Source organism: Mytilus trossulus, chromosome 1 (genome assembly GCF_036588685.1).
Source record: "Mytilus trossulus isolate FHL-02 chromosome 1, PNRI_Mtr1.1.1.hap1, whole genome shotgun sequence".
Classification (NCBI taxonomy): domain Eukaryota; kingdom Metazoa; phylum Mollusca; class Bivalvia; order Mytilida; family Mytilidae; genus Mytilus; species Mytilus trossulus.
Window position 1 is genome coordinate 17816135 of NC_086373.1, and position 27846 is coordinate 17843980.

At 31.3% G+C, this 27846-nt stretch overlaps 2 protein-coding genes across 6 annotated transcripts in view; one reads left to right on the forward strand and one right to left on the reverse strand.

Annotated features, from left to right (window-relative positions):
* Window positions 1-3289: 3289 nt before the first annotated feature.
* LOC134717516 (protein CFAP276-like) lies at window positions 3290-8255 on the reverse strand. Of its 2 annotated transcripts, none has more exons than XM_063580018.1 (4): window positions 8048-8255; window positions 6839-7071; window positions 6089-6207; window positions 3290-4052 (listed from the first exon to the last, which is right to left on the reverse strand). In XM_063580018.1, exons 1-4 carry the CDS (start codon window positions 8135-8137, stop codon window positions 3982-3984), a joined length of 513 nt encoding a protein of 170 aa, XP_063436088.1. In that variant the 5' UTR covers window positions 8138-8255; the 3' UTR covers window positions 3290-3981. The 2 variants fall into 2 exon arrangements, with proteins under 2 accessions (XP_063436088.1, XP_063436082.1); XM_063580012.1 differs by having other exon boundaries at window positions 3290-5308.
* A 138-nt stretch (window positions 8256-8393) lies between these two features.
* LOC134717477 (endosome/lysosome-associated apoptosis and autophagy regulator family member 2-like) overlaps window positions 8394-27846 on the forward strand; it is a 34577-nt gene continuing 15124 nt past the window's right edge. For 3 of the 4 annotated variants that reach the window (XM_063580005.1, XM_063579997.1, XM_063580000.1), the window contains exons 1-11: window positions 8394-8584; window positions 20986-21112; window positions 22084-22294; window positions 22730-22886; window positions 23764-23856; window positions 24365-24476; window positions 24938-25087; window positions 25556-25641; window positions 25928-26213; window positions 26620-26831; window positions 27669-27733. In XM_063580005.1, the coding sequence (XP_063436075.1) occupies window positions 8513-8584; window positions 20986-21112; window positions 22084-22294; window positions 22730-22886; window positions 23764-23856; window positions 24365-24476; window positions 24938-25087; window positions 25556-25641; window positions 25928-26213; window positions 26620-26831; window positions 27669-27733 (1571 nt within the window). In that variant the 5' untranslated portion in view covers window positions 8394-8512. Of the gene's footprint in view, window positions 8585-20985; window positions 21113-21574; window positions 21591-22083; window positions 22295-22729; window positions 22887-23763; window positions 23857-24364; window positions 24477-24937; window positions 25088-25555; window positions 25642-25927; window positions 26214-26619; window positions 26832-27668; window positions 27734-27846 lie in introns of those variants that run through there. The other variant, XM_063580008.1, reaches the window with a different exon arrangement.

Consider the following 27846-nt stretch of genomic DNA (forward strand, 5'->3'; position numbering starts at 1 on the left):
GGCTTATAACTCAAAAACCAAAGCATTTAGAGCAAATCTGACATGGGGTATAATTGTTTATCAGGTCAAGATCTATTTGCTCTGAAATTTTCAGATGAATCGGACAACCCGTTGTTGGGTTGCTGTGTCTGAATTGGTAATTTAAAGGAAATTTTGCTGTTTTTGGTTATTATCTTGAATATTATTATAGATAGAGATAAACTGTAAACAGCAATAATGTTCAGCAAAGTAAGATTTACAGATAAGTCAACATGACCGAAATGGTCAGTTGACCCCTTTAGGAGTTATTGCCCTTTATAGTCAATTTTTAACCATTTTTCGTAAATCTTAGTTATCTTTTACAAATATCTTCTCCTCTAAAACTACTGGGCCAAATTAATCCAAACTTGGCAACAATCATCTTTAGGGTATCTAGTTTAAAAAAAAGTGTGGTGTAACTCCGTCAACCAACCAAGATGGCTGCCACGGCTAAAAATAGAACATGGGGGTAAAATGCAGTTTTTGGCTTATAACTCAAAAACCAAAGCATTTAGAGCTAATCTGACATGGAGTTTAATTGTTTATCTACCCTGAAATTTTCAGACGAATCTGACAACCCCGTTATTGGGTTGCTGCCCCTGAATCAGTAATCTTAAGGAAATTTTGCTGTTTTTGGTTATTATCTTGAATATTATTACAGATAAAGATAAACTGTAAACAGCAATAATGTTCAGCAAAGTAAGATTTACAAATAAGTTAACATGATAGAAATGGTCAATTGACCCCCTAATGAGTTATTGTCCTGTATAGTCAATTTTTAACAATTTTCATAAAATTTGTAAATTTTTATTAACATTTTCCACTGAAACTACTGGGCCAAATTAATTATAGATAGAGATAATTGTAAGCAGCAAGACTGTTTATTAAAGTAAGATTTACAAACACATCACCATCACCAAAACACAATTTTGTCATGAATCCATCTGCTTCCTTTTGTTTAATATTCACATAGACCAAGGTGAGCGACACAGGCTCTTTAGAGCCTCTAGTTTACATTTGTTAACCGATACTGTGATTAAGGTGGTTCCTATCCCTTGTCTAGAATAAGCAGACAACACAATGGCTAAAAATAAAAAGACTATCAGACAAACAACAGTTAACAGAACAAAACTTAGAAAACTTAAGACTGGGCAACAAAAACTCCACTTAAAATATGAGATATCAGGCGCTCCAGAAGGGTAAGAAGATCCTGCTCAACATGTGCATCTGTCATGCAAGTACAAACCCTCTGATCAGTCTAATTCACTGACATTCTGGGGAACAAGCTGGTGTAACCACATATGGAACAAATCCCGCATCATCTGTGAAACAGATATTTCATAATAATCATCCAACATGCATCCATAAAATTACGAATGGATGATTTAAACCCAACCACTTGGAACTCTGGGTTAAATAGCTTCCTCCATCAAGAAAATCATTATTAGAAATAAATTTGTGGAATTTTGATCAACTGGAAGATATATTAACACTGTAGGCAGGAATAATGCAAGGTAGCAATGGAAATTTGACAATTGGGAAGAAAAAAAACAATGTTTTGAAGATATGTAGCAGACATAACTGTATATCTTATCTCAAGTTCAATAGGGATAGATGTCTTTTATATAGTCACTAAATTTTGAAATATTTAGTGAGAGAACAACATCTATAAAGTGAAAAGTGAAGTTAAAGGATACTGTTTATTTCTTTTCATCTTACCCAAAAAGTCCTGCATGAAGTCAGCCTCATGTGAATAAAGGAGTACAGTTTTTTGTCGACCTGCAACTTTTGTTGCAGAAAGCTCGACATAGGGATAGTGATCCGGCGTCGGTGGCGTTAGCCAACTTTCTAAAAGCTTTATATATTTTAGAAGGTGGAAGACCTGGATGCTTCATACTTTGTATATAGATGCCTCATGTTACGAAGTTTCCATCAGTCACATGTCATATGTCCATGACCTCATTTTCATGGTTCAGTGACCACTTGAAAAAAAAGTTCAGATTTTTTGTAATGTTGAATTCTCTCTTATTATAAGTAATAGGATAATTATATTTTGTATGTGCGTACCTTGCAAGGTCCTCATGCCCATCAGAAAGTTTTCACTTGACCTCATTTCACAGATCAGTGAACAATGTTAAGTTTTGGTGGTCAAGTCCATATCTCAGAATCTATAAGCAATAGGGCTAGTATATTCGGTGTATGGAAGGACTGTAAGGTGTACATGTCCAACTGGCAGGTGTCATCTGACCTTGACCTCATTTTCATGGTTCAGTGGTTATAGTTAAGTTTTTGTCTTTTGGTCTGTTTTTTCATACTTTATGCAATAGGATCACTATATGTGTTGTATGGAATGATTTTAAGGTGTACATGTCTAGCGGGCAGATGTCATCTGACCTTGACCTCCTTTTCATGGTTGAGTGGTCTAAGTTAAGTTTTTTTTAGTTTTGGTCTTTTTATCTAATACTATATGCCATAGGTCAACTATATTTGATGTTTCGAAATATTGTATGATCTATATGTCAGTCGCACAGGTTTTATTTGACTTTGACCTCATTTTCACAGTTCATTGCTCAGTGTTTAGTTTTTGTATTTTGGTCTATTTTTCTTAAACTATAAGTAACTATATTTGTTGTATAGAAGCATTATTAGCTGTACGTCTGCCTGGCATGGGTCATCTGACCTTGACCTCATTTTCATGGTTTATTGGCCTTTGTGTAGTTATCTTGGTTAATGTTAAGTTTATGTGACAGTTTTTAATAAAGCTTTATACTATCAACATAATATCAATGATTAGTAAAGAAGGCGAAACATTTCAGTGTGTGCACTCTTGTTTTTAATCAGTTATTTTTTTACAAAGGACAATTCATCCATCCCCAAGTCAAATGGGTCTTCACCACAGCCAGAAAATCCCTCTAAAATGTATATTATTTCAGAAAAATGGATGTCTTACTAAACTCCAAAAACATATAAATAAACCAAAATTTAAAAAAAAAATATACAAGACTTACAAGAGGCCTGACATGGGACAGACATAAAAATGTGTCTCGGTTGAAAATATTTTGTGAGATTTCAACCTTCCCATAATGAAATTTGCATAATTATTAAATATAATAGATTGTATGTACTCTAAAAGATCTTTGATTTTTTTTTAAGTATCCACATCTGATTTATGCAACCTCTTGAATAGGTTGTTTCACAATAACTTTGAAGTCTGGCTTCGATTGCTGATTTCTTCTTTTTTTGTGGTAGGAATAAAGACAAAATTTTCAAATTACTAAATTGTAAATTTAATAATAACTATAAAATATCACAAATCAATGCATATCATCACAATCATCTTGTATACATTTAAAGTCTACAAAAAATAGTAAAATATGAGGATACATACATCCATAAGTTATCAAGATTAAGCATATGAAGTGGTATCAAATGATTTTTGTTTTTGATTGTAATGACATAAAGAAACATAACAAAAATCAATTTGATCAACCTCTTAAAATATCACAGTTTTTGACAGAATGTCTGGTTTTAAGTTTACCAAAAAAACTATGTAAAAATTCAATTAATATGTATCTATGGTTGAAATAACAAGAAATCCCTGCACTTCTATATAAAAAAAGCTAGAAAATTTGAAAAAAACTAACTTTTTTATATACCTATTCAATTTTGTCCTGTATAAACTATTTTCAAAAATAATATTTCATGTAAATTGATGTCACATCTAAAACTGGAATAAAAATTTAAATGCTGAATAATTAATACTGAGAGCTACATCACACATTTATACAGTTAATTTGCATAATTATTTTAAATATTATAAAAGCATTGCATCATAAATACAGAGAGGTACATGTAAAAGATATAATAAAACAAGATGGCTGGTTATTTGTTCTCAGTTCTATGCTGGTCTCTGTGTTAGTAAGTTATGTACAGTAAAATCATCCTATGTACAGAAGAATCCTCCTATGTACAGTAGAATCCTCCGTCATGTTTCCTTGAATAACCACCATTAGTTCCATCACTGTGGGAGCTTTCTATAGGATGCAAGTTAGAGGAGAAAAAGAGGGAAAAAGTTAGTAGCAAATACTATCTAATAAGTAATAACGGCACAAAATGTCTTTACAGTCTGTAAAAACATGCAGAAATAGAAGAGTTCTGAGATAACATAAACTTTTGTTTCAACGTTTTTTATCCATCTGTCTATAGTCTTTCACATATGGGATATAAGCAAATAGTTTAATTGAATGATTTTAACAATTTCACTTTAAAAATTGGACCACACTTTAACCCAGTCACCCAGGTGAAAACAATGATAAGGTGACATTATCTAGAAGTTAAAATTTCAAGCAGAGAAAGTTTTGTTGATCCAACTCTTTTAGATCTAAAATGTGACATTACATAGAAAAACATACTATCTCAAAACTAAACTAAAGAAAACTTCTTCAATGTTAGAAAATATTTCAAAAATATATACGGCTATAGATTATCCATGAGCTCAAGCTCAAATCAATTAAGTCCTGCAGTCTATGTATAAGACTTATACACCTCAACCATGTGAATGGGGATTGAGAAAATAGAACTGTCACAACTTTTCTTTACAAATTTTATAATAATCAAATGCTGATTACATTAATAAATACTGATTATATCATTAAAGCTAAGTAATAAATACTGTTTGTTATACTGTTAAAATCCAACATCATGCAAATGGTGAAAATTAAGATTGAAATCAATCTAAAATGGCTATAAAAAATACTTCCACCAACCACAAAAGGAATTGAAGCCACTTAACCAGAATGAGCAGATACGAGAAGTGTAAATGTTAAAACATGGTAATAGACTAAAGTGTTAGTGGAATGTAGATGAAAGCATAGGTCAAGCATAGTTGTTGGCACTTTAAGCATATAGTTTAGTATTTAGCATGCATGTTCTTTAGAAATTAGCGAAAGGTTTATAGTAAGAATGAGTATTAAAACATAAATATTGATCTGACCAATAGAAACTAGCCTAGCCTTTACTAGTATTGTAAATAAATACAACTGCTATAGATTATACAAAATCAACATCAGCTTACATACATTTTACCAAAATTAAGTTAAGTTCAAAATTATTTTAATACATTTCTCCATTTCATAGGTTTATAACATTTTCACTTTGAAATGTATATTATCAGTTAGTGACATGTAATAAATAATTTTAGTTTAAAAGGGGAGATAATCCTAGGTTGTGAAAAATCCACCATCCGGTTTACGAGAATACCCTTTGTTTGTTGTCTGTGTGTGGTGCCCATCTGAAAAGTCAATATGTTTAATTTATAACAAGTTATAATATTGCATGTTTATTTTTTTTATTTAGTTCTAAATTTTCTCATGAATTTAATATAATACCTAGCATTTTCGTTTATAAAATTTGTAGGCTATATGAGGCAGAGCTATGAAAATCATAATCTGCTTTAAGTTCATACCAGACCCCAGGGGAAGCTTGTTTAAATTATCTGTTATTATAAAAAAAAATGTACATTGTTTGTCCAATTTTTAAAACCATTGATTATTTCAAAACACATTGAGAATATTGAGAACGGCCTAATTAGAACACAGGAGTTAAATTACGCCCAGTCACCATCTCCAATTCCCCTATAAAAAAATCTGAAATTTCTGTTGTAGATGCATATGACATTCTTTAGTAATACAGTTGTGTATAACCACCATGAATACATGTCTTTCATTTCCTATCATATCAAATTAAGCATTGAGGAATGCAAATACAGAAAACAAATGATGCAATAAGAAAGAAACTTTGAGAATATATGATTTATGGTAAGACAGACAGGTATGATTGAGTGGCGGTCATGCAAAACAGGGGGGAAATCATAGGAATCAAAAAATCGATATGTTCATGCTTTACTACTCTAGGGTACTTATTGTGTTTGTGTATTTATACTTTTTCAGATGCTGGTTCAAGGATTTTTGGTTGCAGAAGAAACATCCATTTCTTAACAAACAATCTTATATCATACCTATAGCTTTTTTCAATGGTATGATCCATTTTTTAACAAACAATCTAATCTTACCTATAGCATTTTCAATAGTATGAATGCTATCCTTCTTTTTCTGGTCAGTTATATGAAGAGGGTGGCATAGATATGGTTTGACAGGAACAATTTCTATTTCTCTGTTTTTTAACACTCTCCTGAAAAAAATAACATGATTTTAAACATACATTGTACAAATAAACGAACAATAACACACTTTCTGTCCTTTTTTCTGTACGAAGAAGAAGCATTCATAACATATGTTCTATAATAACAGCAGCAATCATATGTTCAGAACTCTTATACATGTAAAGAGATGATAAAGATGTTGAAATTGAAGTAGTCATTTTATAAAAACCTCACAGCATAATCCATTATCCACAATGCATTGCAATTTAAAATGTATTTGTTCTCTGAATACAAAAATCAGTGTGTCACCATTTATGTTCTACATACATGCACATTCATAAGTCTTACAACACTTAGTGATTTTTTTTCAGTGAGAAAAATTGGCTGATTTGCAGGTTAGCAATAAACTAACACTGTTCTGTTTTAAGCCTAAATGTATGCATATGATGTCCTGGATACTATACTTGTAAGATTGAATAGTTAACAAGAATGTTATATGACTACATTTCTTTATTTTAAAATGAAATTGATATCTACAGACTACATGTATCAAATTTACAAAAATGATGTATTTTAAATGGGGAAACTTAATTCTAAATACAGGGTTAAGATACTTGATTAAATATTAGATATTTTTTTTTAACATAATGCTTATCTTACCCATGCTCTGAACCTTTACTTTCAGGTTGATACAATGTTTCATTTTTAGCTCTCAGAAATTCATCATGATGATCATATTCCGATTTTAGTATAAAATCTAAACTGTCTTTTGGTGCTTGAGGGTCAAAATGGAACACTTCTCTTCTTGATGAACTAAGAGTGCATTTTGAATTCAATCTATTCCATGGATCTTCATTTTGTGCTAGATGGGTTGCTTGTTTGTAGGGTTCTTTCTGAAATATAATGTTAATACTGATTACTGAAATAATTCAAAAATATTAACTTACATCAAGTACATGTACATGATGCATAACAAGTGTATTTTCATTATTATAAAAAGAAAATTAAATGAAAACAATTTGGACTATGAAAATAAATTGTAGTCTGTATAGAAGTGATAATAGCTCAAGCGCGACAGATTCCCAGGTCAGTCTGGAAATTGGAATAGCGTTAATTATATATAAGGTGTATTGCAATATTGACATACATTTAACATTAGTATAAATCTGCACACATTGTGTTGTTTTTCAAAGATACATTTTTGTACTTTGATGTATGTCAATGTATATGCTGTTGTTCAATATAACTAATGCAGGTTTTTTCTACTTAAGATTCGGAGATCCTATAAAAAAAATATAGGGAAGTATGTATTGGAAATCATTAACATATAGTCATATACAGTTGTGTATGTAATGTAAATGAGTCAAAATAAATTGTAGTATCTTGAACTTTAAATAATTTGCTTCTTCTTCCATCTAAAGAGTTGACCTCATATTTGAATGATTAATTAACTCCGCTTGCTAAAACAGGAGGCTTCTCCATTGAATAAAAGTAAATAATAACAAAATAATTGAGAGGGGGTAGGAGGGGAAATCTCGGGCTTAAAAACACAAAATCTTGAGGTCCCAAAATTCAAAAAAAAGAATTCCAGGATCCTGAAAGGGTAATTTCCGAAATCCTAAAAACATCCGATCCTGGAGTCCCGATTAAGATCCTATCCCCCCTCATAATTGGCAACTGTTTCACAATTTAAATGGATTAAATATTATATAAATACAACAGAGAAAAGAAATTGGTGACCCAATATAAATGACTAACAATTCCGAGAGACCCAAAATCTATGCATTCGAATTATCAAAGATTTTTAAGCACATGATCACACACAAATTTTTACACGACATTGACAATAATTTAAAATGAAAATATTACCTCTGAAAATGTGGGACCGTAAAAGTCTGCATCATTTTGCACTTTAGGAAATGGATAGGGATTCCGTGAAGATAAAGTGTTTGATGCCATGTTTATCCCAGGCCTTTAACTTATCAAATAAATATATTTGTCTGACAGAAGTGGTACTAATCTTTCAGTTCGTGTACCTTGGCAACGCCAAATCTCGCGTGCACATTGGAGGTCACGATACAGTGAGAATAAGTTTTAAATACAAAAAAAATATAAAATTATACCAAAAAACATTTCTATGTAAAGCATAATCGATGAAAAAGATAGGCAAACATATTTTAAAATTTAAGAAAAAAACATACAAAATGAATTTGTAAACATAACAACTTCCGGTTTGTCATTGTGCGTTGAAATAGAACAATATTTGGACGTGTTTCCAGTCCTGTGTTTAATAACGGGCACTGTCATCATAAAATCAGCAACCTGCCCATTGAAATGTTGAAGTTGGCAGTTATTTTGTTCTTGTTTGGGCCGAGTTTTCAACTAGATTTACCGACATGTCGGCCAGTAAGTTTGTCGTCTGTAAAAAATCTGCATAATTCAATTCAAAGCTTTATTTATAGTCGGCATGTCATATAACAAATAAACATAAGCTCTCTGAGCTTTTATAACCGACAAACGCATACATTTACATAACAATAATACACAATACAAATATTAAAACATAAAAGACATAGAACATACATTTCATGCACATTTAGGCTGCACTATTAAATACTATATTATACACATGCATAAGCACTAAAAGCAAACATAAAAACTAAAGCACAGCATTCACAAATTATAAAAAGCTTAGCAAACATTCACAAGAAGCAGCACTATTATATTTCAAGCTATAACATAAAATATAAAACTATGCACATGCATTGCAATGGCATGAGTTGCCATTCCATGAGTTTATTAGACTCTTGAATTGGGTAAAAGATGTTTCAGTTCTAAAGTGGTTTGGCAACTCATTCCATAGTTTGGCAGCAGAATATCTGAAAGATTTCAAGCCATACCTTGTTGTTCTTACGTCTGGTATTTCAGCTAAATTTTGGTATCTGAAAGAATATTTTGTTTTTTTAATATTTATAAGGTCATGGAGGTATACTGGATTTTCATGATTGAGTGTTCTAAAGACCTCTATTGCCATGGTTCTTAGGCGTCTTACTTTAAGTGATGGCATTTTTGATTTTAAAAGTAAGTCTTCATATGTGCTGTTGTGATCCTGGTAAATGAAGCGAAGTGCTCTTTCTTGTACTTTTTCAATTTTTTTAGTGTTGGCCTCGCTGCAGAAATGCCAGGACAATGAACAGAAATTAAAGTTTGACATGATAAAGGAGTGATATATTGTTAATTTTCCAAGTTTGTTTAAGTATTTGCCAAGTCTTTTTAATACATTTAGTTGTCTGGATGCTTTTTTGCAGATGTTTGATATATGCGTGTTAAAATTTAGTTCAAAGTCAATGGTGATGCCTAATAGTTTGACCTCTTTTTCACATTTTATTTTGTTACCTGCTAGATCAAATGTAATGTTTTTGCCCATTGTTTTTTTGCCAATTGCCAAAGCTTGAAATTTTTCAGGGTTTGCCTTCATTTGATTGGAAGAAAACCATTCTATTAGAGCCAAACTGTCTTTTTCAAGTGTGGAGATAACGGTGTCTATATCTCTATTTGCATAAGATAATGTGTTGTCATCAGCATAATTGTAGAGTGAACTGTTTGTGGTGAAGTGAAATATGTCATTAATGAAGATGTTAAACAGTATAGGACCTAGAATAGAACCTTGTGGTACTCCTTTGTATATGTTTTGCCAATTGCTCAGACTAGAGCCAACTCGAACACATTGTTTCCTGTTAGATAAGTAATTTTTAATGAGTTTTAATGAGGAAGTTGAAAGACCATATGCTTCAAGCTTAAGCAGTAGAAGATCGTGAGGGAGACAATCGAAAGCCTTAGATAGATCCATTAGAATTGAGCCAATAAACTTATTTTGATCAAGTGCCATTTTCCAGTCCTCTATAATCCTGAGTAGAGTAGTTTGACATCCATATTTTGGTCGAAATGCAGATAAGTATGGATGAAAGTGTGTATTGAAGTATTCAACTAGCTGGTTGTAAATTGCTCGTTCAAAAAATTTTGAAATTGCTGGAAGTATACTTACTGGTCTATAGTTGCCCACATCAAGTACATTGTTCTTTTTATGCAATGGTACAACTTGTGCCTCTTTTAATTTGTCTGGAAAAGTGGCTGATTTAATAGTCTTGTTTATCAATTCAGTTATTGGTTTTGTGATAACTGGTTGTGCTAGTTTTAGAACCTTAACTGATATGCCATCTATTCCTGTTGCCTTTTTTATGTTTAATTTTTTAAGTTGTTTATCTACAAATTCATTTGAGATGGCACTAAATTCTAGTTGTTGTGTGGCAGTTTTGTTTTCGTGTATTTTTTTAACACTTGGATGGTTATTATTAGCAGGTGTGTTGTTGCCAATATCTTTAGCCACATTTATAAAGAATAATTTTGCTTGCTGAAGTTAAGTTGCTCAGTGAAATTGCTGCTATGCCTTTGGAGTTTTAGCAGTTTAAGCTTACAGTTTTAATAATTATATGCATGAGACGATGAGTTTGGAAAATCGTTTATTAGATAAATAACAGATTAATATGATATATGTGTTTCTCAATTAAAACCTTGCCTAAATAAACTGGTAGTGTAACAAAAAATTTGTTCCGGCATGACATTTGTTCCGCCGGAACAAATTTCATAGGAAATATGTTCCACCGGAACTTATGTCACAGAAAATATGTTCCAGCATGCGCACTATAAAATTTGTTTCAGAACTAATTTTTTAACTTAGTGAGAAATAAGTTCCGGAACAAAATTCACAGCACCATGAGTTGTGTTCCAATATTGAAATTGAAAAAACCTGAAATAAGTTTGTGTGTTATTAGTTTTGAACGAAAGTATTTTATAGAAATCAATGAAAATGTTCTGCTCGAACCTATTTCACAGAAAATATGAACTGTGCTTGCATGGAGTACATTTGCAATTGAAGGCATGACTGGAGGATGAAGATAGAAAATAAAAGTGATGATAATGTTTCATAATTAGTATCTATGTTTTATCAATTATGTGGTATTCCACCTCCTTGTTTCCTGTTGATCTGTCATTGGTGTTCTAATCGTACATGTACTTAGCTATGGTCATTGCACAGTCTTTTGTTTCTTTATGTATTTTAATATAATTGATCAGTCACTTTGTCCTTTTAAAAAAAGTACAAATGTTCATCTTTAACTATTATAATACTTTTTTTCGGAATGACTTTTATTATTATTTCTTATTCTACTTTTTCCTGGTTCATAATTGTCATTTTTAATATTATTAATTGAGTATGTTATCAAACTTTTGAAATACTCCACGTTGATCTAATTGGATGTTTAAACTTTTTATTTATTACCTTTTAAATATCAATGTAATAAACGTTTTTTGTAATGACTTTAAACTCACTGATGACAAGTGCTCAGTATACATAAGATAACTTGTTTAACCAGTGGAACATGTTTCATAGACAAGGAACTTATTTCACCAGGTGAGGAACAAATCTCACAATTCCAGAACTTATTTCACCAGGTAAGGAACAAATCTCACAAACATGGAACTTATTTCACTAGGAAGGGAACAAATTTCACAAACCCAGAACTTATTTCACAGGTAAAGTGTGGAACTTTTTTCATATAGATGGAACAAATTATATAGAAATTGTCTGTGAAAAAAGTTCTCCCAGAACATATTTCCTGTGAAATTAGTTCCACTGGAACTTTTTTCACAGGAACAAATTTTGGCTCACAGTAGCACTACAGTACAGTTTTGAATTTCGGTAATGTCTATTATTATGTTATCAAATAATCATCAAAAAAATTCCCGTAAAAAAAATGTACAACATAATCATCAGTTTACGAACTGGTTATTCTAAATTAAATGCATACCAATTTATAATAAACCAACACATCAACTCGGAAACCTGTGATCACTGCAAACAAAAAGAAAATGTACAACACTACCTTTTTGAATGTGACCTGTATTCAGATGCCAGAGACAAATTATTTCATCAAATATACTTCATAACAGGACAAATTCCAACAGATCTAGACAATTTATTAACAATCAATTTGCCAAATGCAGAAAATATCAATCAACTATTAGCGGAGTACATTGTACATAGAGGAAACAAACCGTTTTAGTGGATAATTTGATACAAATATTAAAATTTTTTATATTTTTAATTTTTCATGCCATTTCAATAACCCAATAAACCATCTTTTTAAATTTATTTCACTTCATACAATAATTCTATAATATTTTTAAAGCGCCACCTACAATATATAAGTACAAAGGAGAAACTACATTAGTGATAATGATTTTACAAGAGAGGATAATTTACAAGAGAGATTACTCTGTCATCACGACAAAGATTGAAGACATTGAAGATTGAATAATCAACTTTCTAGTTGATGCATTTCTGTCAAAAACTTTGCTTTTAGTGAACATCATTCGTTCGTTTAGGGGGTGCTAACTTCCATTTCAAATTCAATGTTGAGCGAGTGGTAGGAAAACTATAAAACTACAATGTATATACACCTTATCACTATTTGTCCGCCATTACTGGATATCACACAGGTTCCCTTAAAATGTTGACGTCATAAAACAAAATATCTGACACCACAATGGAAAAGTGATTGTTGTTGAAGTCAATAGTTCAAGCAGCCAGGATTAGCGATAAGGTGTATTGCACAAATTATTTTTGGCAAATAAGAGTTCTCATTTCAGCATTACGATCATTAGAGAAATGTTATTAAGTACCTTCAGAACAAACATTATTTCTTGTTTATCCAGCACAATTACAATCTAATATATGCTTGATGAACATTTATAGTGGAGGGGAGACAGGCGCACATAATTAACGAGTTTTTTCCTGTGACGGACAAACTTGAAAGGGGTCTATTAGCTAACAGTTACCAATTCAATAACTGAATCAGTATAAATGAATTTCATAATTTTAGGGTGGTTTTTTTTCTCATTTATAAATTAATTAAGGATAAGGAGTTTGGAACATTTTTCATCTGTTTTCATCAACCAGGTGATTGATTTTAATTTTTACCAGGCAGAATTCTAGAAATTTGTCTATGGTTCTGTCTGTAATTGTTCCCAGCATGACATTTTCTATTTATTAATAAATGTCAAAAACCAAATAAACCTTGAAGTTACCGAAAACGTTAATGAATTTGGTAACAGTTACCAAATTTAGAAATTTACAGAACTAACTAGCAAGCATCGTTTGCCCTTCAACAATGAGAAAAACCTATGTCATGTAGACAGCTCTAAATGTACACCTTATCACTATTTTCCCCCCATTACTGAACATCACAAAGGTTCTCGTACAAATATATTGTATTACAAGGCCTAAATTAATATATTGTTTGTTTTCCCAAACTGAACCTGCCAACCCAGGTGTGGGTAGGTAGGTAAGGAAATAATTTATTTATCCAAAAAGCTTGAACAATATCGTACAATCCAGCAAGCCAGGAAATTGGAAATAAATAAAATAAAATTTGACTTAATTTTGACAATAAAATTTTATGAGTAGCACCGTTTTTGCAGGGTCAGTCGGGATTGGGGAAACAAACAATATTTTATTTTACATGTTTTAGCTATATATAGGCCCAAATGAAACCACAATGAAAAATGTTGTATGACGTCAATGGTTCAAGAGGTGCAGATCCTAGGGTCTAGCGGCACAGATTTCCAAATAGAGTACACTATTTTTCCTACACACATCTCTGGTCCTCCATTGAATTTTTATATTACAACATTTACAAGTGATGGATAAGAGTGTATTAATTTTGGTAGATTATCAACATGGAGATGTCAATATTTGCAACATTTTGATCTTATTCAAATTTGTTTGCATAACAATCATCATAGACTTGTGAAAGTTTTATTTTGTTTTGTAATAAAGGGAGAAAACCCATGAAAAAGATAATTTTATAATCTCCATGCAAGAGTCAAAAGCATAATTAGACTTATTTATATCTGAGCTGCTACTGAAAATAGAAGCAATCTTTGGTTATGAATTTTCCAGAGGCATGCATACAATTTGCTTTCAATGTTTAAGGTTTATTTAACTTTAATTTGTTTAACAGCCTGTGAGCATAGAGAAATTTTTTCTACTGGCTCAAAATTTTTTAAAGAAATTAGAATAGCAAAAAAAAACATCAACTTTATCCTTGTAACAAATAAGACATATATATTTATATATACATGTAATAGTTATTTTCATATCATATCTAACAAATCTCATGGAATGGATATACTGATATTCACCTTTGCTTGCCTCAAGGTGATTTGTATTGTTCATTTTTGAAACACCTGTTAACTTGAAGATAAAGGGCAACTAAATGTACAACATGTACTACAATTTACATGTGCCTAGCTTCCTGCTGTTACATTGATTTTAACATGTTATCTACATGTATAACCTCAGTAGCCAAAGGCATTTTGATTTATTTTGTGAACAAATGCATGGTTACAGTTGATCAGTTGTTTTTCACAAACTTTTCACTATTTTTCTTCAATGTCTACTTAAAATAACTTTTTTTTAAATGCAATAAAAATCTGTAGTACTTTGTATATCATGTATATATCATACTTGACAATGTATTTACATATAACATGTATAATGGCAAATATTGACCAATTCTAAATATCAGATATTTAAAACACAAACTTGTTTAACTTTATTTAATATTTAAACCAATAGATGACCTCTAAAACAAGTCACACACTCAAATCTGTTTGTTAACATAATTAAAAATACATGCAATCTCAACTTTATTAAATACATGTATGTTTATGAACTTTGCACAGTTCTCGCTATATAGTCAGATACATGTAGTGTGATGAATAATCAATTATATGCAGACCTTCTAACTTTCCAGACTCTCCCAGAGGTGAAATACTCAATTATATAAACCTATTACCTCAGAACAGACATTCATGGGAGTTATAGTGGCACTTAAGCACATATTAAATATATATTCATTTATACTAATTCAACATCATACATGTACATGTTCAAAGTATAAGTACCGGTAATAAATACATACATGTACATTGTAAATATGATATAAACATGGAATATTATAAATGTGATACATTTGGTCCTCTTTCCAACAATCCTATAAAATTAGATTATGAGAAGTTTGCAAGATATTGTTTTACCTCTGTCTCTCTATTGCAGTGATTTAGCTGGCACTCATCCTTTTCTGTCATTTACCAAACTGTTTTCAAAAATGACGAAAGTTTTTCAAATCTGTTTTGTCACGTAAATTTGGAAATAGTAAAAATATTTACTACAAGTCTTTTAAATTTGGTTAATAGTTAGTATTAGCAATACACTAGTTCAGGGAAAGCTTGTTCGCGACCTAGAATTCTGAGTGGATCAAGCGTTTAATTAAAATTCATACGAGAATATGCGCGATTTGGATGAAGTGGGGGCAAAGTCATATATGGTACACATCAATATTCGATGTTTAATAGGCATTTATGAGGACGCCCGCCGCTTTCCGTTAACCTGTGAAGTCGTGGAGTGTCATCTGTTTTTTGTTTGTTTATGTTTATATCAAATAAAGTAAAACAAAATTTTTGTGAAAAATTTCAAGACATACATGTAGTGTTTGAAAATTACGGGAGAAAATTGGAAAAGAAATTTGAAATTACGGTTTGCAAATAACCAAAACGAAAAATTTGATAAAGAAGGACCTCTATAAAAGAAGGACCGAGATCCTTCAAGTCATTGGAGGCTGTTTAGAACTTTGAGGAAGTTTATATGCAGAAATATCATTTTTGGCGATTGAGAATAATTTCCAGAAACATGATGGCGTAATGGCATTAATTGCCAAAACAGTATATCATACACTGGTGACACTAAATTATTCATTTGCTCTAGCTTTTGTCGGGAAAATATAGATAAACAATCTAAACCATATGATTGTCATGTAAAACAGAGCTTTTTGAAAAGTTGTTGCTGGTCATCACACATGGTCGCAATGAATGATATTATGCGATGTTATGTTTTCAATATTGTATAAATAATCTGATCGCTAAAACTTAGAACAGTATATGATACGTTCCTTGTTCAAACCTTAAAAAAATAAGTTCGCATAAAATCAAACAGTTACTGGTCGTCATATATGGAGTTAAACTCTAAGCAAAAAAGCCGCACCCACTAATAAGATATATATACAATGTCTTTACTCTGACTTGCATTTTGAACAAACGAGTGAAAAGTCCAGCGCAATGTAGAACAAAATAGTTTCAATATTCATATATCATTATCATGATCTTGAGCTGCATGGATATGCATTTAACTTGCAACTGGACGTTTAAACAAAACGGTTATTGATGACTGCATGAAAATCTTTAACCTCAGACAAAACATGAAAATAACTGTTCAGGAAAAACGAAGTCCATCTAGTAATAAAATACGGAAAAATGAAAATAAATATTTGCAAATTTTTGCCCTGGATACTGTGTTTTAGACATAAAGAAGCTTCTGCCCCATTTCCCGAAATTCCATTATGTTTGACAGCGGTTTTGATGTAAAACAAAAACCTAAATGCTGAAGTAGTCGGCGGAATCTAGGATTGCTAAGTATCGCTTTCGCGAAAGAAGGATGTATGTCAAAAGATCCAAGTAGGCAGCTATTTCACTCATACATTTAAAGACCTCATTGCTTTTGACAAAATGACAACAAATATTTTCTTTTTGTCCAAAAGGGGGGGGGGGTAGCAACTGATATATAACATTATTTTTTTTTGCATTTAGTATCATTTTTCTACCAACTAACGTGAATTTTCTGACACAAAAACAAATATACGCATAACTGTTCGTTAAAGATATGTAATGAAATGCCAAACTATATATGTATATATACATGTGTGAAAATTAATTTACTTACTGAAGGAAGATACAACAACAAAAAATAAAGTATCTTTTTTCTGTTTAAGATCTTAGTAAATCTCACTGAAATTAACTAGATATTCTGTATACAATATCATGTATGCTTAACAATATATCAAAATAAAATGCTGAACGACCCAGATACCCTTCCTTTCAAAAATTGTCAATATCCGATGCATTTGAATAAAGCACAAAAATCTTTATGTAAATTTAATGCACGCATGCAGCATTTTTAATATATATTTTAATGGTACCTAACTGTCAGAACATGAATTTAATATGATTTTTAAGGGTATATCAATTGTGTCTAACTGTCGCCTGGTGAGATTAATAGTTTAAGGTAAAACTTTATGACACAATATGGCCTAGGTGTTGATTGACTTTTATTTTTATGACCCAAGATCAGTACCTTCTTGAATATAAAGACGATCTGCTAAGTGAACATCACAGCATGAATTTGTCCATTTTTGCGTGATAGTAACAATTAAAGTCTGGTGCCATATATCAAACCCTTCCTTTTGTAATTAAGATTAATTAACATAACGGTCAAAATAGTCTGTTTTAATATGTCAGTAGAATCTTCAGCTTTAGAATAATGTAACAAACTTTGTATTTACAAACGATATATATAAACTAGTATTTGCATGGCTTTAAAAGATACTTAGATTTTCATTGTAATGTATCTATATTAACAAAATTGCGAAGCGGCACACTTAGATTAAATGTTGAAGTTGGTCGTTATCTGAATACTCAAAGAGAAAATAGGATATGTTGCAATATGAATGTTTTGGAGGACAAATATCATTTCGTTTTATCATGTCCAACGTATAGATCTGTGCATATAGAATTTTATATTTATTCTACTGTTCTTGGCCAAATCGACACAAGTAATATATTATTATTAATTTATTTATTTATTTTTGTCATATATTGTATATATTTTAGTTTGCCATAGCATGTATATGCTTCTTGAAATTTTATGAATCTGATTACAGTAATAAAGATGCCGATCTGATAAATCAATAAACTGATAATGCCCCCAGTTTATCAAATCTCGTATCTAATTAGTCGATAACGCAAAATCACGATCGATCTTGCACATGCACATTGTTTCCCTGAACTGGTGTATTCCTGCTACTGTCTTGTATGTTCTAAAAGCTTTGACTAAGACATATAACATGTATAATGTTCCAAAACACTGAAATAAAATTTTATGATGAATTCAGTAAGGTCATACAGCTAGAAAGACTGATAATGGTGTAGGAAAAACTCTATTAGAAGTGTTTAATAGAATAATTCAATATTGTGTTTCAGACTTCATGTGTACATATTTAAATTTCCTAAGATCATTGTTGAAATGAGAGTAGAGGGACTTGTACTAAATGTCAGAATGTGAATGCTTCGAATGTATTTTCGTTTGAGCATGAGAACATGCATGTTAAAATGAGGAATGAGTTGATATGCTGGACGTTGATAATTTTTTTTATTAAAAATATCTCAGTTCAAATGAACTTAATATCTCTAAAAAAGGGAGGGATGGGTGGGGGTGGGGGGGGGGGGGGGTGTAGAATCTGTGTATTCATCCAGTAAAACTACTTAACAGAAAAGATTAGAATGACATGTTTTCCTTCAATCCTATTGATATTTTTACTGTGGATTATTACATACCAATATTGGTTACTTTCTACCAGAGAGTTTAGTTTTATGTTACTTTATCAATTAGGATTGGAAACTTGTATTAGTTACCTTCTATTGGAAAACATGATACTACACAATGTAATATTTCATTTCATTCTAATCTATAGTCTGATGGTCATATCAGTAGTAATACTGGCATTTATACAAAGTTCATTCCAATTTCTGTCTGTTTACATATTGATTTTTTCAAGAAATTTATCAGATAATTTTTTATTCTGCTTTTAGCTATGCAATATTCATGATTTATGAGTAATACTTTTGACATGTATGATCATGATAATATACATGCATTATGAAATATAATTTTTATATTAGAATGAATTGGAATTTATATCATTCAATGCCTAGTTATTTTAAAAACAGTATTTGGAATAAAACTAACATATATATAGTTATTCGTTACATTGAAGACCTGTTGGTGACCTTCTGCTGTTGTTTTTTCTATGGTCAGGTTGTTGTCTCTTTGATACATTCTCCATTTCCATTCTCAATTTTATGCATAGAAAAACTAGTGTCCATTTAAAGATTGGACTGACTTTGTATTAGATAATGTACATGGATATCGCGTGGGAGTCATGGATATGAAACTTTTTATAATCCAAATCAATAGTTTTCAGTGTCAGCCATGAATTTAAACAAATAAAATCAGGTTTTAAATATATACTGAATCTTAGATTTCCTACAAGTTAAAAGCTTTTAAGAAAACCATGTATAGATTTATTTTTAGAAAACGTGTATTCTTTAAAAGGAAATTACCATGTTTATAGAATGTTTTATCATTAAGTTTGTTAAATAAGTGAAAGTTTGTTAAAATGCCTGTGGAGTTTATGACATTTACAGAAATGTAGTTCAAGATAACATCACCTTGTCTGAAGGAGGTCCTTGTAGCTAGTTGTCCTCATGTTTGGTGCATTGTTGGTCAGGTAACTTATAAAGAATATTTTCCATTAAATAAATTTAACTAATAAGCACAAAATCATGATTAATATATATATAGGGGCTAGTTTCTAAATCAAACTAATGTTAATGACCTGCAACGTTAATATGAACACGAATTTATAAAAACAACATATACATATGCTTCAAAAAATTACCAGCAATAGTGGAACATGAATGATTTTGAACCTAGTTTCTGAATAAGCTCAATGACTCTTTTTTTTTAAGGGGTAATTAAGATTACATTCATGTAATCAAAACCCCACTTTGCTGGCTTGGTAGTGAACAATTTTACTGATTTTATCACAACTTTTGTGATACATGTATTAAAAAACAACATGGTCCATTGAGCACAACATTCTAAAGAATATGGTTACTATTCATAAACATTTGCAAGAAAATCAAACAAAGTTACTCAGTTATCATGTTCATTTAACTTTCAAATTACATAATTGTGCATTGTGCAAGAATTTAGTGTATATGATTTGAAAATATTGATGATGTCATCATTGTTAAAGTATATTAAAACAGTTACACTTTTTTGTGAAAAAATCTTTGCAAACTTAATTCAGATTAACAAAATCAGGCCCAGTAAAAAAATTGAATACATGTATCATGCACATTTAAATGAAAATAATTCCTACATATAGATGTAAATAAGATTATTGAGCTTGATATACATATAGATTATTAGTCTGTAAAACTTCTGATACACACTAATAAAATAATAATTGTATAGTTAATATTAATTTTATAGAGATATGAAGAGTCATTAAGGTTTCATTATTTTGATGTCCAAAGTTATCATATGTAGAAGAGTTTATTATAACCTTCATTTTCACTGAACCAGTACACATTTTTTTTAAGGGTCAGCTGAAGGCCACCTCTGGGTGTAGGATTTTCCAATTTCCTGCTGTGTTGAAGACCCATTGGTGGCCTTTCGCAGTGTAATGCTCTTTAGTCTGGCTGTTGTCTTCTTAATACATTCCCAATCTTCATTTTCAATTTCAAAATATATGACTTTGAATAATCTATATATATATGTGGAAGAAAGTATAACATCTATTCATGTTGTATTTAATCTAGAAATAAAAAGTGTCACAATTTTTTTTACCCAATTTCATATTTAAAGAAAAAAATCCTTAGAAATGATAATTAAACTAAAAAATATTAACCAAAGTTATAACAACATGGTATTGTTTTGTTGTAGGGTGATTACAACATGGTATTGTTTTGTTGTAGGGTGATTACAACATGGTATTGTTTTGTTGTAGGGTGATTACCATTTTGAGTATACAGAATGTGACAGTAATGGTGGCAGATGGAGAGTCCAAGTACCAAAGAAACCAAACTCCTGTACAGGTGGAGCACCTCGTCCTGCTGTCAGGGGCAAAAGTTGTGGTAAGTTATTAATACTGAGTTATAACAAATCTCCTGTACAGGCGGAGCACCACATCCTGCTGTCAGGGGCAAAAGTTGTGGTAAGTTATTAATACTGAGTTATAACAAAACTCCTGTACAGGTGGAGCACCTCATCCTGCTGTCAGGGGTAAAAGTTGTGGTAAGTTATTAATACTGAGTTATACCAAACTCCTGTACAGGCGGAGCACCTCCTCCTGCTGTCAGGGGCAAAAGTTGTGGTAAGTTATTAATACTGAGTAATACCAAACTCCTGTACAGGTGGAGCACCACATCCTGCTGTCAGGGGCAAAAGTTGTGGTAAGTTATTAGTACTGAGTTTTAACAAATCTCCTGTACAGGCGGAGCACCACATCCTGCTGTCAGGGGGTAAAAATTGTGGTAAGTTATTAATACTGAGTTATACCAAACTCCTGTACCGGTGGTTCACCTCATCCCGCTGTTAGGGGCAAAAGTTGTGGTAAGTTATTAATACCGGTAAAAGTCTGGGATATATTTGATTGAATGCATTTGATGAGTGTCATTTCCCACTGATCTATACATGTAGCAAATTATCACTGACTGTAGGTAACTTATAGTCATGTTAAACTTCCTGTTACTATTATGACATTTATTTGGTTAGACTCACTATAGCTAGCAAGGAGACATTCTTTTCTATCACATGGCTTAGAGGATAAAATTTATTAAAATGTGACCCTCTCTTAATTTGGTTATCAGTAATATTAACCAAAAAGGGGAATAGGAGTTCTATTTTTTTTAAATGTTTATAAATTTTTGCTGGAAAAAGGATAATTAATGCCATGCCAGTTTTTTCTATCTTATATTTGGTATGAAAACTATGTTTAGTATAGTTAGAAAATAAAAAATTGTGAGGGGGAAATTAGGATTGACAAATGAAGCTGTAAAAACAAAAATATATTGAATTGTATATTATCTACGTATGTTTCTTGTAGATTTCACTTGTGATAAAGGGCAGTATTTAGATATATCTGGAGACCAGGAATGTAAGCATTGTCAATCTGGTACATTCTCACTTGGGGATGGCATTAGATTTGAAAATTGGGAGAAAATTCCAGAAGGATTTACATCTACAGCAGAGTCATTCAGATTCCGCCATTTTGAGATGGGAGAAGGAGAGAATGAGGACACGGTGAACTGTTCAAGGTTAATAGCTAAACCAAATCATTCTATTTGAGTATGTCTTTAAGCCTATAAAGGATGGCATGACAATACCAGACACATAAATGCTAGTTCATGGAAGAAAACATCTTTTTACATGTATTTATTTCATTGGCTGAAGTGAAAACAGTGATTTCCTTATCAATCAAAAAGTCTGATAAATATATAGGTATATAAGAAGTTGGTATTTATTTTTAATTAAATAGACTCACATGGAACATAGTACAATGTTACCCTGATTTCAGACGAAATATCAAAAAATACAATACAATATGTACAAATAGTTGAGAAATAGTTTGCATGTATATATGATTGGGCTTTGACCACATCCATCTCCGGGACACCCTTACAAAAGATTTACTGTTGATGATTTGTTATATTGAACACATGTACTTATGTATTTAATTATCATTTTTACAGCAATGCATTTTCTGCCAAAGGAAGTTATCTGTCTGTCACCCCAGGAGATTGCAATGCTCAGTTGACATACTCTGTTAATCTAGTCAAGACAGGCTCAGTTCTGTTTGAGTTTCAGTATCCTGAGGAATCAGAAGGATCGGCTTTGTTCCATTTTACAGTAAGTATATATAAAATATGTTTACCAAAGAGAAAAATTGGGATATATTCAGGAATATTTAACTCAGCTTTTAAGAAATTATATTCATGATATATTAATTAATTAATCTATTAATGCTACTTTATGAACTAAAAGTGCAATTATTTGATTTTATAAAAGCAACAAAAAACACACCTTTCCATAAAACACTACACAAGAAAACTAACAAAATGAACTTCACTGAAAATTGATAGTGAACTTGGATTCTGCAGTGGTGTATGCAGTTTCTGCTTTGAGATCTGCCTCACTGGTGGCTTTAACAAAAACATGATATATAAAAAAGATGTGGTATGATGCTAATGAGACAACTCTCCACAACAGACCAAAAAGACATAGAAATTAACAGCTATAGGTCACCATACTGCCTTCAACAATGAGCAAAGCCCATACCACATATTCGGCTATAAAAGGCCCTGAAATGACAATGTTACATTTCTATCAGTACATATCAATTTGTTGACTATTTCGTGGACCTGCACCTTGGGTCATGGTCCAGTGACTTCCAATAATTTACTATTTTTAATGATAAGTTTTCTGCGTAAGTTGTTTTAAATGTTTATGATTATGTAATATGAGTAAGCAAAATAACAATTTTAGCTGTCACATTCTTATTTATAAGGAGCATGAAATTAAGTAAGATAATTTAAACAACAAAAGGTCAATCACATTATCCATATAAAAGATTTGAAATTTAAATGTGTAATTTTTTTGCAAATCAAGCCTTTTTATAATGATTGCCAGGAAGAGGCATATATCATCTACTCCTGGAATGCCTTTTTTCACTGAAGTTTTCTTTGCATTTAAACATTTATATGAATTGTTATATTTTATTTTTCAGATTCAAAATGACCAATGTGAATCTGATTTAGATCATTCACACAAGAATCAGTGGCCAACAAAGACTAAAAGTGGAGCTTGGGGACACATTGGTGTAAGTAACATCAAAATGTTTTATTAACCTAATTTTAACAATTCAAGTGAGATCCATTATTCAATTTATTGCATTTTCAAGAAAGCTGCGTTTAGATTTATGTATCAGATATCAGACTGTAAGTTTTTATACACCATGGAACGAAATTACAAAGGATATAATGTTTTTGACTTGTTTGTCAGTTTTGTTCTTGCCAACCCAATCCTCTGAAACCATGAAATATAATTTTTATGAAACTTTGTTGATACCATGGACATACCATGTAGCCATGTAGCCATGCATACATACATAAGGTGAAATAATTATATTGCAGCAAAAAGGGATTGTGCATTAGAAACTAACAAACACCTCTATAAAGTCTCACCACTTTCCCTTGAAGAATTAAGATTAGAAGTCATCTCTCCCATTGCTTGTATGTATAATGAACTTTAGTATAACAGTAGATTTGACAAGTATTATAGACTCAGGATTGCCTTGATTTAATCAACTTTTATTTCTTTTTTAACAGACCAAATTAGAGAAAGGCTTAAATGTATTGAAATGGAGAGTAGTGGGAATAGGTTCAGACAGAAGTAAACAAACAGTTGCACCTGTACTGATTAGAAAAATTGAAGTTACAGGTAAGTTGACATGAATTAATTTAGTTATTGTCTGGTCATTTGTCCATCTGAGTATGTGTCTTTTGTAGGTATAGAAACATGCTCAATTTATTTACAGCAACATATGCATTATAATGGTGGAAAGATTTTTTTTACAAATTGTATTGAAGTTTTTGTTTTTGAGACCCATCCTGTACATTAAACAAGGTAATGATAGCCATAGATTGTCGGTTATGTTCCTTACTAAGTACATTGTATATATACAATTTAGGGTCAGAAGGGCTTTGACACACTGTAATATGTCTGGCTCTTTTTTTTTCACATTTTACTTCCCTGTTTATTTCAGTGAAATGTAGTTGTTTTATCATTTGTTTATTATTGGGACATCTTCCTTATTTCTAGTTATATAGAACATAATGAACTCATAAAAATAAGAAAATGAAATATGGATATATATAAGTTACTGTTTTTTGATATTGTAGGTGTGGGTTTTACATCAGTATGTGCACAATGTAAAAGTGGGACGTACAGCAGTGAAGGTTCTGAAATATGTACACCTTGTAAACCTAACACATTTTCCAAACCAGGAGCAGATATGTGTAAACCATGTAACCTGGCTACTGAATATTCATGTAAGTATAAGATATTAGGATGCAGCTACCAGATGTTTGATTTAATATAGGATGATGTCACTAAACAACTTAGTTAGTTAGTATTTGATAATGGGTATTGTGACTAAATAACTTAGTATGAGTAAGTGACTTAATATGATCAAATGGCCAAATGTATCTTGGGGATAAATATTGCATATAGAATATATGTACACAAAATGGAAGATTGCTGGATAAAAAGTATATGTAAAAAAGAAGATGTGGTAAGATTGCAAATGAGACATCACTTCACAAGAGACAAAATGACAAAGAAATTAACAGCTATAGGTCACTGTACGGCCTTAAATAATGAGTAGAGCCCATACTGCATAGTCAGCTATAAAAGGCATCAAAATTACAAATGTGTAAAATAATCCAAAGGAGAAAACCTAATCTGCATTTAAATTTCAAATTTTTCTATGAACAAATTGCAAATGATTCTATTTATAGATGAAGGAGCTGGTGTTTGTACCAAGAGACCCCCATGTACTAAGGATGACTACTATCAGATCCAGTTACCTTGTGTCAATGGGAAGGTAAAGTGTAAACATCAAATAAAATATTATTAGCCTGTTAGTATTAACGTTTACCATTATCCTTCTGTCAGCCTGTCTGTCTTCATGACACCATATAATTAAATATTTGTTCCTGTTGAAATGTAAAATGCATAGCTAGCCTATGAATTATTTATTTTATTTAGATAAACTTGAGTTAATTAAAAATCTGTAAGATAAAACTACAATCTGAATATTTTAACAGTAAATGTTTAATTTAGATAAAGTGCAAATTTTCAAAGACATATTATCATGATTATTTTGACAGACCCAGAAATCATTTGAGTGGATACAACCTCAGATTTGTCGTAAAGATGTACCAGAGTCCATTCAGCTGCCCGGTAAAACTGATGCTGAGGACTGTCCACCTTGTAACCCGGGAATGTTTCTATCTAAGACTACTGGTTGTCAGTATTGTCCAGATGATCAGATGTCAGATGGAAAAACACCATGTCAGAAATGTCCTGCCTCAACTTCACCAGATTTTAACCTTGAAATGAATTGGTTTAATACAATGCCAAACAACATGTCATCTGAATGTATACTTTTTTCTGGTAAGGTTTTATAAGAAGTTTTAATGCTTACATAACCTGTTACAAAATAATCTTTTTCAAATGCTGTTATATGGTGACTTTTAACAGAGCCAGTAAAAGACCATCAATTCCTAACTGGTTTACGTCAATTGATCAACAACAGTAGTGTTATTTTAATGCATTACAAACAGGAACAATATGTTAGAGCTTGATAGAAAGACAATCTTGAAATATGATAATTGGCGAACTTCATGAATGTTTTTGGCACATAAAGTCCATGGCTTAATATGACTCCACATGAATCTATCAAGCTAAAGATTTTTTTTCTTCTGAATTCTGATTATATTATAGTATTTTAGTAATCAAACAGTTTTCAAGTAGATGAATTTAATGCTATTAGTATAATAAAGGACTTTTGTTTTTATAGACGACACATGTAAGTACAACTCCAGCTGGATGCCAATGGGAGACCACCTTGTTACACACTTTGGTCGCAGTGAGGACGCTTATTTACTGCTGATGCAGACAGTCTCAGGATTTAGAACTGCTGAATCAAAGGACCACAGACAGATTGTTGGAACTATTTCATTTGAATTTTCTACCCAATGCTCCGGAAGATGTGAATTTGTTTTCCTTGTAGTAAGCTAATTATTATATTACTTTTTTATTACTTAGGCATGTTAGGGGAAACAAAATAATTTACATATTTGTTTCTCGCTCCTAGCAGACAAAAAAAAGGAAGTCATTATATTTGAGCACATATTTTACATAGAATAAAAGGAAATGTTCAAGTACACTTTAACTAGTAGTATTTGTTACTTCTCTGATGTTCTTAGTCAGAGTAATGTGTTTAAGTAAGATGACATGTCTTCCAGTGGACTTTTACTGAATTCACCAGCAATTTAATTGTCTAGTACATGGCAAAGTTCATATTGATTTCACATTAACATGTTCTCATCCTCATTATGCAATTAATGTGCTCCTTTACTTTAAACAACCATCCATTATCATTGTCTAACATTGTTTTACCTGTTAAGATCGTTGTGGGGCTCATATGGAAGGATCCTATCCTTTTTAGCCCACCATATTTTGGTACACTTTCAAAACTGATACAATCATCAATCCTGCATGATTTGGAGCAATATTTCACACAATTAAAAAGTTATATAGAAAACTATTTGTGTCGCAATGACAGTCTATAGTAATTTCAAAAGCTTCCACAGTTTTTGATGAAAGAACTTCAACTAGTAGGTTATTCCAATCATTAATAATACGCTGTCAGAAATGTCTTAATCAAAAAGAAGTGTTACATCTAGGTTTTGCTAATTTCAAATTATGCCCACGGGTATTTGTACTGATGACTGTAAAAAATCTTACATCTTTACACATGATATTTGTAAGTGGTGGTTTAAAACAGAAATAGTTGTGTGAAAAAAAGTCCTTTTTTAAATGATTTAAACTATTTTGTTTTTACAGGAGTATGATGGTCATAGTGAGGTTAAAAAAGAATGGTCAGGTCCTAAGCCAAAAACACACTTCTCGTAAGTATTCCACGGTCTAGCTTAAATCGATATTTTTTGGCTACTTGTTTTATTTCAGTTTAGTTCTATGCTGTTATTAAATATGATTTGTACAGGTTTTTGCTGTGTATACA